Genomic DNA, 14288 nt, shown 5'->3' with positions numbered 1-14288 from the left:
TCACCTACCAATGAGGCAAAAAAGTAATCTTCGACTCCACGCTCTCCTTCTTGTCACACATCTCAGACATCTCCAAAATGTCCCACTACCAACTGCACCTCCTCTGAGGTATTCTACCTTTTTCCACTTTTCCCCAGAGGCTCACCACCTCGAGGGCCCTGGTTCTCCCCAGGCTGGACTATTGCAACAGCCTCTATCCCAACCTTCCTACTTTTACTCTCCGTCCTCTACAACTCATCCAGAACCGAACCAGAAGATTTATCCTTGTCCTCAAGCCCAGGGATCGCATCTCTCTGGCACTTAAATCCTTCTACTGGCTCCCAGTGGCTGCAAGGATCAAGTTCAAGACCCTCTGCATAATCCATAAGGCTTTCTGGGGCCTGGGCCCACACTATCTACAATGCTCTCTTCCTAAATACTCTCGCTCTGGAGTCCTCCGCTCGTCCTCCTCCAACCCTCTGCGGGTGAGCCGCTTTCACAAACAGAGATTTTGAGTTGGATCTTTATCCTCTGCAGGTGCCTTCCTCTGGAACAGCCCCCCTGCCTCTCTCGGTCTTGAGCCAGAGCACCTTAAATCCCGTAAACTCATCAAGACCTTCCTCTTCTCTTACTCCTTCTCTCTTCCTCTACCCTGCTAACCTCTACTCTCTTCTTCACCCTCCTTCCTCCTTCTCCTCCGTTACTCCGTTCAGTTTTTGCTGGCTGGTTGCCTGGTTCACCTCCAGAGCCCCCCACCCGTCTTTGCACTTGCCTCTGGGCCACTGCACTATGTTCTGAATTTCTGCACGTTCTGCTTATGCTCTGAGCGAGACAACCGGTCTGCACTTAACCCAGGGCCCTGTTGTGACTGGACGGGTTTGTTCCCCCCCAAACCCTCTCCCTCGCACCTCCGTCGGTACACATGCGTTTCCTAAATATACTAGGTCTAGTAAACTCGTCTGTCCTGTCTCCGCCCCCCCCAAACCTTTCCCTCCCCCACTCTAACCGGGTCAAAACTGTAACACGTATTGCACTTGCACTAGGAGAAACGCTATCAGGCCTAGTATGCTAGTTTTCAGTTTAGATCATTCAGAAATTTCAAGGCCTAAGAATGTTTACCATGTTCCTATGTTCCCTCCCGCCTTGAGGTGCTTTGAAGCACTCCACCTGTGTATAAGCAGTGTATAAATAAACAATTACAATTACAAAATGCATTCACTGGATCCAGTTGATGCATACTGGTTTCTGAACATTAAATTATATAGTCAGTGGGAAAAACGAATGAGATTCTACAAGCTAAATATACCAAATATATCCAACAGGAAGACTCCATTTACCATTTAAAAAATCAATGTATTGCATTTGGTTATTTATATAGCACTCTTTCACCCCCTTAATGCGCTTTTTAGGGTGGAACGCCCTTGGTGACTGTAGTCAATGTGCTGGAAAATTCTAACGAGTTTAGATTAGGAGATGCATGTGCGCATTTTGCCAGTATAGGACTTGGGTGGCTGGCTAGGCTCGACTAAGCAGCCCAAAGCGAGGTCAGGCACATGGGTCGGTGCGCTGTTGGTGGTTTGTGATAGATTGCTATTGTTGAGAGAGTCAATGTGTGAAAAGCTATACCAGATTTCTTTTTCGTAGGTAGTCGATGTATGCTAGTGGGTGAGTTGTTGAGGTACGTCAGGTGTTTGTCTGGACGGCTATATGTGCTGCTAGACCAGAAAGCATAGCCATAGCTGCATTCTGTGGTGCATGGATGCTTGGCTTGGCCGTGCCTGCAGCCTGTGTCCACAGATGTGGTGTAAGGTATATGTACCGTAGCTGTGCTGGATGATATTCAGTTATATCTAAATGTGGCACTGGCTGACATTCACAATCCTGTCTAGATGTGACGCGAGCTAATATTTACAAAATATCTAAATGTGGCACTGGCTAGCCTTCACTATCCTGTCTAGGTGTGACACAAGCTAGTATTCACAATTAAATCTAGGTGTGGCACTGGCTAGCCTTCACAATCCTGTCTAGATGTGACGAGAGCTAATATTCACAAAATATCTAAATGTGGCACTGGTTAACATTCCCAATCCTGTCTAGTTGTTAAACTGGTTAGTATTAACATCCTGGCGTGCTATGTTCTGAGGGTAGGTGGAGTGGAAGACTTCAGGAGTAGAGTGATTGCTCTACTCCCCACCCAGGCCACACCTACCTTGATGGTCGCTGCTGGTTAACGGCTGGCCTACCCTGCTGACACCTGCAGACACTGTCTGAAACCACTGCTGTAGGAGCCGCCCTCTGACTTGGGGCCCTTAGCTGCAGGGGCTGCGACGGGCAGAAGGCTGCCCTCCGAGGGACTGTTAAATGCAGGATCAGTGCAGAGGGGCGGGATGAGAGGCGGGTTGGAGCGAGGGAAATAGGGCATCCAGGGCATCCAGGGCAAGATCGGGGGCTGGTGGGGTCACAAATTCAAACAGTGGAAAAAAAATCAGAGCCCAGGAGGCCTACACTCACCTGCAGCGCCAGGAAATTGGCTCCTTGGAAGTTGTTGGCATACATTTCATTGGTGTAATCTAAAAAGCAATTCCATCTTGTGACTAAATAACTATAAAACTGCTCATACTCAAAAGTGAACTCCAACCGAAGATCCTTTTTGAAATTTTTTTTTAATTTTATTTTTTAGTAGTCCTTTTCCCTAGTACACCATGTGACGAAGTCCCATGCTTGAGGTTAGGGGATCGGGCTACAGTGACGCTGTGGCCATGGACCGCCACACACGTGTGTTGCAGACTCGGGAGGTTCAGGGTGTACCCCACAGGCTCTCCAATCCATCCCTAGCTTTGTTTGTATAACCAACTTTGCGGCTCCTAAACCTTCCTCTCAGCATAGAGAGACAAACTTGGATAAAGTAAAATGGGAGTTGGTAGAAAAGAAGCAAATCGTGAAGTCACCACAACAGGGACCCCGGAACCTCAGATTTTGGAAAGAGAGCCATGCTTTGTTGCCAGACATATGTTTGCGAGCGCTACTCTTTTAGCGGTCCGTGGGCCTCGTACACCTCCGCTAGCATGGCACCAAACATATCAGACACCTGGAATCTTAGATCGCTGTAGTGGAGACACTGGCCCTCACAATCAGCAGTACTGTACGCACCCATGGAATGACTCCACATTGGCAGACTGGTGTATTATAGCGTCTGATAGTGAAACCATGCATACTTTACTAGCCAGCTATTAACACTTGAGGAATCTTTATTTCATACAAGGACCACCCTCTCATGCATCTACACATCTGAATTTACTTGAGCAATTGAACATTCTGTGCTGAATCCCGCAAAGGGATTAAATTAGAGCTGGGCTAGAGCATGGTATGTGGGAGTTAGGAGTTTAGACGCAAGCTATAGTGTGACAGTGCAGTGAGGTGTAAAGGGGTGTAGCCAAAACGGAAGAGGGAAAGAGATGCAGTGGGAGAGACTTGACAGCAGATGGAGGCAGGAGAGGGTAGAAAGGAGGTGGTGCAGAGAAAGACCCAAGCAGATGTTATGGAGGAATAGCGAGGAGCGGAGGCAGAGGACAAGGACAACTAGGAGGTGGAAAGGAGGGAAAGGTGGAGTGCTAAGGAAGGGCAAATTAAATCTTGGTGGAGCAGTGAGCTGAGAAAGAAGAGAAAAAAAAGGAAGAAGGAAAAGAGGAGGTGAGGAGGAATAGAAAGACCAGTAAAAAGGAAAAGGGAAATAGCAGTAAGGTGGCCTGACCTGAGAAATGGAGCATACAGATGGGGAGCAGGCAAAGGCCCTGGCTCCTGGAGAAACTCCTGAGGTATTGCAGTACACCAGAAGGTTGGACCAAGGCAGTGTAAAGTCAGGGCAGGGTTAAGTATGTGAACCCCAGGGGCTAGCATTTCCAAAAGATGTGAAGCCCAACTCCCGTACAGACGACCCAGGGCACAAGGCATAGTGGTGCCAGGTGTACATGGAGTCCAGTAGGACCAATGCACATCCTGATGGGGACAACGCAAGCCAAGAAAGATTCAACAAAAAGACTCAACAAAAAGCCAAGAATAAAGTGGGGGGCACTGTAAACCCCGTGGTCGTAAGTGGAATGCTGCCCACAACAAGGGCTGCATAGGAAATGCTGCCCTGTAATGACATTGGAGACCGCAAAGAGCACACACCAAATTCGAAATGGACCTTGCCATTGCATGAAAATTCCATGAAGGAGGCTAGTGATGGGGGTAGGGGGATAGCAAAGCATGTAGCTGGGTGGGGAATGAGGAGGGTGGGATATGAGGAGTCTGGGGTACTAAAGGCTCAGAGTTTAGCGAATTTGGGTTGACATGCCGAAAAAAGGGGAGGCAGCACCATGAAGGGGCAGAAGCGTAAAAGAGAGATGCAAGCTGAAAATGCATAGTCTATTGGTCAACCAGAATTACAAGAGGGCATTTAATAAATGGCTGGATGACAATTAACAATGGCACAATTAGTCTGTCCACAGTGTGTGTTAAATCACTATTAGCTAGAAAGTTAGACAAAATGTTAAGAACTTCCTAACCAACCATTTGTTTACCTGTATGCCTGGAGTTGGGTCTACATTAGGTTCCATAGTTGATACATTCCTGGCCAATTACAGGAGGATTATGGGATATCCATCATAGCAGTGATCCTACCATAAATCAGATCCCACCATACATCAGCAGGGAACAGCCGCTGGTCAAACCATGCATTTGTTATGTAAGGTTAATGGCCAAGTCCACTGACTTTCAGTTGGTTAACCATATCCACATCCTTTACTATGCTGGATATGCCAAATCAAAGTTGACTCTCCACATGACAATATCTATACCAAGCACTGACATCTCATGAATAATCTATGATGAATTTGGACAATTAACCCCTTCTCCCCGGGGGGCCACCACCTTTGAGGCTAGGTAGGTGAGCCCTCTATTCAAGACCCTCATTGGGGGAATGGGCAAGTGCGACCTCACTGGGAGTGACTCCTCTCTTGGGACCAGGACTCGCATTCCAATAAGGAACACAAGTCCAAAACACACTTTCTGCGTATATGGGTGTGAGAGAGACTTTGGTATCTCCCGTTACAACTTTAACAAAGACCCTTCCTACAGTCTATTGGCTTTGGGTAATGCTGAACATCATCTAAATGCCATAAACAAAAAATACGGACATCATTCTTTTTGTGTTGATGTCGTACATAAGAGCAGCATGGACTACGAATGGAGGAGCAACTCCTATGGAGGGAGGAGAGCCATTGCTATGGAGAGGTGAGCCTCTGAAAGAAAGTCCTGGAGGGGGCAGAGCTACACCACACCACGCCACACAGCCAGCCGTGGCGTGAAAGAAGCAAGACCCGCTAGGTGGAGGCTGAGAACCTGGTGCTCTTACTGAGGAAGAAGCTCCAGCGAGGAAAGAACAGAGAACAGTCATTCCCTAATGGCATGACCACTAGAGAACAGTGGTGGGCCTGACACCTGGTAACCGACGGTGAGACCAGGGAAAGGAGCCTGGGTCCCTGAGCTCCACACAGCAAACGCCTTTGCTGATGAGGCGAGTACCGACAGGGAAGCAAATGCTCCCAAAACTATGACGCCCATAATGGCTTTGAACTTTGGTTTCCGAGTTTGCTGAAACCGACAACAGTGCGAGAGTCTGAGAAAATGTAACGGGCACAAGACCTGGATTCGTCCCACGTAGCAAAGAGCAAAAGGAGTATGAATACTCTGCAACAAGGATAGACAAGCCAACCAGGTAATGGGGAGCCTGTAATACCCAAGCAGGCAGATTTCCTGCATTTATTAATAGGACTGACAACCTATCACCCTGCCAAAGAGTCGCAGGAATTTGGGGAGTCCCATTGCCAAGAAGGTGGTTTGCTTCAGGAGCTTTTCTGAAATATCTTGCAGTGATTTGACCACTGATAAAAATGTGGTGGAAAAATACTAAAAGAAGAATTCTTCTTTTCCAAAGGGGAAAGAGAAAGCAAGATGTGTGTTTTCAACCAACTGAACGCATATACTTTAAAGGAACTTTGAGACGGAGGATAAGTTGCATACTAGTTGGACCAGGCAGAAGCCCATTTCAAGGCTGTTGTGCAAGCTTCCCTTTTTCCTTTTAGTTAGATTAAGAGGTGGGGTCAGTTAATTAGGATTTGGACTTGGGACCTTTTATTTTTGAACTTTGATGAACACCCTTGGTTTTTGTTTTAGAAGGTAGGGAACTTCCCCCATAGTGATAGGGTCAACTAGGCAATTTTCTTTAAATTTAAATACACCACTTCAGATATGATCCATTGTAGTCTCAGACTTTCCTCTGGTTCTCCACAACTCCCATAGCAGGGAGATGGCCTCTCTCCTGCTACTAGTTTGCTCCCAACAGGGTTCCAAGTGTCATTTGCAGGGTGACACGTTTGCAATATGTGAGCTGAGAGTCCAGCAGGAGTGGCATGAACCTGAAACAGTCAGACCAGGAAGTGTTCCACGCTTTGAGATGTCACTAACACCTCCCGGTTTTTGCCGACAAAGGAGGCCTTTATTATGCAATGGTTAATTTGGGTTGTTGATACCCAGATGGTGGTGGTTTCACTTGGAGATTCTGCTCAGACAGAGCACAATTAACCAGGATACCCTGAATCTGTATATTGAACAAGAAACACCTGGACTAATACAGTAGGCTTGTGTTAAAGTCTGTGGACGATAGGTACACTTTTGAGCATTCTGTATATAGTTGTAATCACATTGTGTGATGCTTCATGCAGTCTTAATGTCATGTGCGTCTTTTCCTATTATGCTGTCCACTCAAACATTAAGATGATCTCAGGCATTCTACATAATAGCCATGAAACACAAGATCATATTAAGACTTTGGATATTTTTCTTGTACTAGAACAAGAAGCGGAGAGAGCGCCGGGATCTGCTGAGACTGCAGCTGCTACGAATATTTGAATTACTTGCAGATGCCGGCGTTATCAGTGACAGGTAAGCCTAAGGTGCATTTCCAGAAACAGACCGCTTTGTATCAGTATTTTGGGTTTCCTCATGCCTTTCTACTTTCTTCTTTTTCTAGTACAAACGGCGCATTGGAGCGAGACACCCTGGCGCTTGGGGCCCTGTTCCTAGAGTACGTCGATATGACTCGCATGCTGCTGGAGGCCGAGAATGACAAGGACGTTGAAATTCTGAAGGACATCCGCGCTCATTTCAGTGCCATGATCGCCAACCTAATTCAGTGTGTGCCAGGTAAGGTGACCTGTGAAACTGGGTTCTTATTCAAGTGATAATCTTGGTGTAGAAAAGATGTGTCTCAGGACATCAAACAATTTCAGTGCAGAATTGCTTCAGCAAATGCACGTCATGCCCCAAGACAAAAGATGTGTTGGTAAGGGTGAGACAGTGAAATAAGAGGTGAGGAGAGAAGTAGAGCAGGACATGAAAAGAGTGAATGAGTGTGATGCAGTGAAGCACGCAAGACCTTTGCACGTGAAGAAAACGAGCTTGGTCAAATTAGCCACTTCTAACCATGGTGTTTATGTAAGGAGATTCCATCCTATTACCAACTAGTCTTTCTGATTCTAAAACCACCCCTAAACAATATGCCATTGTTAGGAATCTAAAGAAATTAACACCACAATCTGGAACATGTCAGCTGTTAATCAAACTTAGACAAGTGCTCCTAAAAAGAGTTGATTGGTGAAATCCAAAACCAGTAAAAGTACCTGGTTCAATGACTCTTTTGTTGTCATACGATGTATAAAGAGAAAAGCTGAACGAGAGTGGTGAAATAACTCTTCGCCTCTCTCTCACTCTCTGTATAAAGAAGCCGTTCTCAATTTGATGAATGCTATAATTGATGCCAAATCTCAAAGCTTTAATAACAGGATCTCTATCACGAAATCTAATTCACATGAATTTTTTGCAATCCTTAAGGAATTTGAAGGAAAATCCCCAGATGTGATTACATTAATAAAGGACTCAGCATGGTGTCAAACAATACACGATGAGTTTAAGCAGAACATGTTAGGACATTTACAATCCATACTAGTGCAACCAAACCATGATTAGTTTCCAGCTTCAATTCTTCCTGATGTTCTAAACAGTTCAGAGCATGTTCCCAATAAGTTTCATTCCAATTCAAACCACGTTCCAGAGAACGTATCCTCGAAATAGTAGCCAGCATGAAACCAACGTCCTGTTTAGGCGAAAGTTGACAATCCAGTATTATTAAAGAATGCATAAACATGCTTGTGCCATGGGTAACACGTCTTGTTAATTTATCCTTCTCCGAAGCAAGTGTACCCTCGGTCCTCAAAGAGGCATGGATTTACACCTCTCTTAAAAAAAGAGCACATTGGATCCTAATATAGCAAAACATAATCATCCAATCACTAATGTACTGTTTCTGTTGAAGATCCTGGACTGTGATGCATACGGCCAACTGCAAAATTTTCTTGAAAGTAACATCCTTCTGAACCCCAAACAGTCTGGCTTCAGGTCCAAACACGGGACAGAGACCATACTTTTGGACTTGAAATCCAACATTGTCAGTACTATAGATCACAGCGGTCTAGCACTATTGATGTTGCTTGATTTATCTGCCGCGTTTGACCTGGTTGATCATTTGCGGCTTGTCACCAGACTGGTTGAACAGGTTCATTGCGCTCCTGCTGCATATGCCTGGGTCTCCTCCTTTTTAGGGCCTAGATATGCAAGTGTGGCCGTAAATGATGCTACCTCCAATCCCACACTAGTTAAATGTGGAGTGCATCAGTGGTAATGCATTTCACCCACATTATCCAATATTTACATCATGCTCGTTCTTGCACTCCTTGATGACCTGGGTGTCCAGTATACCAACTATGCAGATGATACCCAGGCCATAATCAAGTTTCTATACTAGAGATACCTTACTTGTTAACTCCCTACATCAAGCCATCCAAGAGTGGATGGTGACTGATTCTTTAGCATTAAATGCTTATAAGACGGACCATTTAATTATATCATCCAGCAACCAGATAAAAAAACTTGGCTCCGACTATGAAAGTTTCACGATTGCCGGCAATATAATCGAAGTATCTAAATCGGTTGAGACTCTAGGTGTCATCTTTGATGCCGAATTGTCCATGAAGCCACACGTAGCCCAAGTACGAGCAGCTTGTGGATACACCACTAAACTGCTGAACTACATTCGCCCGTACATTTCTCTAAAAAACAGGGCTCTTTTGGCCACAGCTTTGATTTACTCTGCCATGATTATGGTAACAGCCTCTTAGCAGGAACCTCCAAAGCTAATCTCAATATGCTTCAAGTTGCTCAGAATCATGCCGTGAGAGCCGTCTTTGGTATTTATAAAAAAGATCATGTAACCGAGGCCAGAGGGGAGCTACATTGGTTTCCGGGTAAACATCAGGTCAGCGTAACATCTTGTCATTGACCTACCAATCCCACAATAAGGACTCTCCGCAATATTTATGTGATCAACTGACTCCTCTTATGTTGAGTCGCCCTCTGCGCTTATTTGATTCCACAAAACTCACACAGCCAAGATTTAAGCTTAAGTGATTTGACGGCACAACATTTAATGTCCAAGCACCAATAGCCTGGAACAAGTTACCCCTCCATCTCAGGCAGGCAAATTCACTAACCACCTTTATGAGGGGGGTGTTAAGACCCTCCTCTTTAATTTAGCTCCTGATTAACTCATACGTTGTGCTTCCTCCCCCACTTTATCTGTTCTTTTATGTCTCATGTCTCATATTTTACTATGTGCGCTTTGAGGCCCATGGACGATTTAGCGCATTATAAAATTTATAAATAAAATGATGGATGGCCATATTTTTAACTGTGTATTACCAAGGGGAGGATTGTGTGATGTGGGCTGCTGTAGCTGGAATGATTTACTATTACAGGCCAGAAGCAGCCACCCCTGACCACATTGCATGCACACATTTGGTGTAAATGGGATACAAAGTTCCAAAGAAATTTAAAACACAATAAATAATTTGATTGATAAAGGAAAGAACTTAGAATGAAATGTAGAAATGAGATGAAATAGTGTCTGGAAAGAACATGCTGCTGGTTTGAGGCTTTTAGAAACCAGCTTCACAGGTGTGTGCAGTCTAATCAATACATATATTACACGGCCTGCAGTAGCAGCCGTTTAGTTATGGTTAAGTTACTCACCTCATAGGAAGAGCACTTTTTGGGTGGCTTATAACTTCGCTCCCCCTGGAAGAATCCTTATCAAACTTCGCAAACAAAGTATATGGCCCGCTTTGAATATTTATGGCAAGTTTGGTAAGGTTTCGTCAAGGAGGGGTAAAGTTACAGGGGATACCAAAATAATAATGTTTTCCATAGACGCAATGGAAAATAATTTTCGCTGGATGGATTTTCACCAAATGTGTAGCAGCATCAGGGGCAGCTTGGTCCCGAAAGTGTGCTTTTGTAAATTTGGTGTAAATCCATACAGTATTCATCTTTTTTAAATGGCCAAAATGTAGGTCAAAATTATTATTAAAGTGATATCTGCGTTCGGTCCACGGACTCACTTCCCTGTTCGGTCCGCGAACAGGTATTTGATTGGCCTACAGAGTTGCGTGATGTCCACGGACATCGGACGTGCCCCCTGATTGGATGGTGAAAAGCATGAAGTGCGTCAGATTTTTGGAAACGCCCGCCTTGTTGGATTTGCGGACGTCGGCTGGTATTGGGGGACATCGCAGTAAAAACATATGGAAAACACAACATTGCACTTGACAAACTTATCAAACAATCTCTTGGGAGATGATGAGGATGGGATGGGATATTGGCATAAAAAGCAAAAAAAACAGGTATTTTTAATCCCCAAAGTCTGCAAACAGTCCGGATGTTCGGGGGCACTCCTGTGATGTTAGCGGACACTTCAGATGTTCGGGGACATCTATGCCTATTTATGCATTACAGGGTTGGTGAAAAGCAGTTATTGGATGGCGTACAACTTTGGTGTCACTCAATGAAACTGTATGAAAGTTTGGAATTTTATTCTAGACTTGATTCTGAATGGTTTTGGAAAGTGTGGAGCTGTTTTGTCAAGAGGGGGGGTCCCAAAATATTGTAAAGGCTTATAAATGTGGTGCCATTTGCCAAATCCACACAAGTTTGCAAAACGATTTTCTATCTACATATAAATGTTTTTGTAAAGTGGTGGGATTTTCTCAAGAGGGGGTTAAATTAGGGGGGGGTCTCAACATTTTTAGATGGCTTATAACTTTGTTGCCATTTGACGAATGTGGACACAAGTTTTCAGAAAGATTATAGACCAACCTTCAATGTTTGTGTAAAGATTGAATGGCTTTTGTCAAGTGGGAGCCAAATTATATGACTGGTGTATGTACATGCATTTTGACACTTTTGAAAAAACAAAACTTGGGTGGATTTCAAACAAACTCGTGTAAGGAGCATTGGCAAGGACCTTAAAGCATGGTTTTGCAAATGTGTCAGTGTTTTATTTTTTGTCAAGTGTCATAATGTAGGTAAAAAAAATAGTGATATGCCTTTGACTGAAGTATAGCCTGTGGCTATGGGCTGTGGCCAGATTGTCCGGGTCATGGTATAAGGCCATGACCCAGACAATCTGGTTACTGGCCATGACCGCGAGGGACGAAAAATTGTGTTAAAATAGCCATGTCCACTTGGGACCGCCTATGTGGTAAAGTTATTCGAAAGTGGGATAAGTTTGGGAGGGAAGAAAAATGTGCTTGTGGTAATATGGTCATAGGGTCCTGTCTAAACCTTCTGCCGACTACCGTGAAAAGGGAAGAGGGGCTCTCTACAGTGCCCCACCTTCTCTTTCCATGGTGGCCATTTTGGAAAAGGATTTTCCTAAGATAAATCTATGTTTTAGCTCCCCGGGTTCCCGCTTTGGGAACCAGGGGTGCTAATGGCCTTTATCCTGGATAATTGTCCAGAGCCCTCGTTATTTATTTATTTAAACGTGCCAAAGCCCACAGGCATCAGGGTGTACACAGACACACTTCACTATGGCCGATAACTTGTGCTGCCGGGCCATTATCCCCCGTTACGGTCCCTGGAAAGGGGGATAAACGCCACATTCCCACTAGCATAACACAAAATGCTAATGGAAATGTGGGTAAAAAGTATTGAGTCTATGTATGTTACTGAGAAATGTAATGTAGATGGAGTCTATAAGATTTTTTTTTTCGTTCTATTTTTTAACTGTGAAAGGTGGTTCCTAAAGGAACCTTTCTCTTGTTGTTTTTGATGTATTTTTCTTTTTTGCAGGAGAGGTTAGAACGTAAGGTGGGGAGGGAAATGAGGGATGAGGCACTAATATGGAGGGTTAGGTGGACAGGGGAAGATGTTGCACGTGTTACTTCTCAGGTAGTGGGCAGATTTTCAGGCTCCTTGATTAAAGCTTCAAACGCGCTTCGAAATTGCTTCCCCCTGCAGAGTGGTGTGCTGCAGTATATACAGAGGACTGTTGTCTTCCAAAGATATGGATTAACAGCCTCTTTTATTGCTTGCAAGGTAGCTGGTGGGATTCTGTGTCCCACAGAAGTAGGCTGTGTGGTTAGAGTATTGGTTGAGGAAGATGATGTGGAGGCAGACAGCCTACTACTTGCTAAGAAAGGAACAATCTTACTGAGAGCATTGTGGTAGTTGGATTTGGTGTGGGGCGCATGAAGGTGGTCCCGTAGGAGTAATGTCCAGGTAGTCAGTGACTGAGCTCGGTGTTTTTCACTTTTGTAGCTTTAGCCTTTGGTACATTCCCAACAGTGGTAAAGAACTGCCACACCCATGATTCTTTATAGGTACTAAAGGTAGGCACTTCCTGTACCTCATCTTCTTGGTCATCTTCATTGTCTTTGGAAATACTGCTCTTTTTTTGTTGTGTGGGTCCTCCAGGAGGTGGTGGTGGCTCTTGGGGAGGAGGGATGGCAATAGCTGATGCCATTTTTAAAATAAATAGCAGTTTTGCGACTATTCTTCCAAGTATGTGCTTTGTACTGGACTGTGAATGGATAATGAGTAAGAATAGGTGTAGGGGCTGTGCAAGGGTACATTTTGAGCTAGAAAGTTCCTAGATCAGTAGAAAATGCAGCTCCGAACTGTCCTCGAAGTGCAAACGCGTTCATGGACACGGCATGCCGCGCATGAGCGCATTGTCATGTGGCACTGTCGATGGAAGCAGAGACAGCATAGAAGTGCTAAAAATGATGCTGGAAGGTGGGAAATGGTGGCGTTTAAGGTGAAACTTTGTAAATTGGACAATAATGTTGCTATATTGGGGTAAGTATGATATTAGTAAATTGTAGGAAAATGGCATGCATTGGTAATAACCCATGGAATGCTCTGAAAAAAACCTTTGTTTAAGAGACTTTAGGGTTAAGTTGCACTAATAAAGACCTATGAAATTCAATGAACCCCTTGTAGGGACTTCATCAAAATTAATTTCACATGTGATGTCATCAGTAACATGTGGGATGTTATCTTTGATGTCCTGGGTGTTGGTTTTAGCAGTGCACTGTGGTGGTGCGAGTCATGGTTGCTTAGCTTACCATAACTGGTGAATTTCTGCGGTTTTTCGGTTTTACTTGTAACCATAATGTCCCTTTAATGTTTTTTCATTCAATTTCATAGGTTATTAGTGCAACTTAACCATAAAGTCTCTAACAAAGTCTTTTCATTGAGATATAGATGTGTGAAAGTTTGTATGCTTTCGGTTGGCTCCAGCCTCATAACAGTTGGTGGGCTGAAATTTTGGGCCACGGTCGTCATACGAATTTCAGGGTTTACTGGCGATGATGAAATTTGACCAACCCCACACATTCGCCCTGCACAGGGTGGGGTTTGGACCTGTACTATCAGTATGGGCGAATTCAGGAGATTACCGATTTTGCAACATATTAAAAAATAGAAAGTTAGGACACAAGGTTGGCATTCCAGTCGGGGGTGTATTGGCGATGGTGAAATTTGACCAACCCCACTCACGTGCCCTGCACAGGGGTGGGGTGTGGTCCGGCCCTGTGCTATCAGTATAGACGATTTTGTGAGATTTCCATTTTTTTTTTTTTTATTGCAAAATTGGCACTCAGGACACAATATAACATACACAAAGCTATAGCAGACCCCAGTGTGCATGTTGGCTACAGACCAGGGCAATGCTGGGTGGGTACTGCTAGTTTATTATATTGCTGTACTACAGTGCTAGATTGTTTTTAGGTTTTCAGTTTCAATGGTGCTTATTGCACAGGGCAACATGGCACATGTGATGGTAAATTGCAGCACGAGAACAGTTTTTTACA

General features: G+C 44.4%; 1 protein-coding gene across 7 annotated transcripts in view; it reads left to right on the top strand.

Moving 5' to 3' along the window:
- The window catches only part of FRY (FRY microtubule binding protein), a 1191674-nt gene that overhangs the window by 714258 nt on the left and 463128 nt on the right, over positions 1 to 14288 (top strand). For all 7 annotated transcript variants that reach the window (XM_069639765.1, XM_069639761.1, XM_069639760.1 and 4 more), the window contains exons 25-26: positions 6872 to 6963; positions 7052 to 7224. In XM_069639765.1, the coding sequence (XP_069495866.1) occupies positions 6872 to 6963; positions 7052 to 7224 (265 nt within the window). The remainder of the gene's footprint in view (positions 1 to 6871; positions 6964 to 7051; positions 7225 to 14288) is intronic.

Source organism: Ambystoma mexicanum, chromosome 7q (genome assembly GCF_040938575.1).
Source record: "Ambystoma mexicanum isolate Mex_15411 chromosome 7q, UKY_AmexF1_1, whole genome shotgun sequence".
Taxonomy (NCBI): domain Eukaryota; kingdom Metazoa; phylum Chordata; class Amphibia; order Caudata; family Ambystomatidae; genus Ambystoma; species Ambystoma mexicanum.
This window is presented reverse-complemented; position numbering and strand designations above follow the sequence as displayed.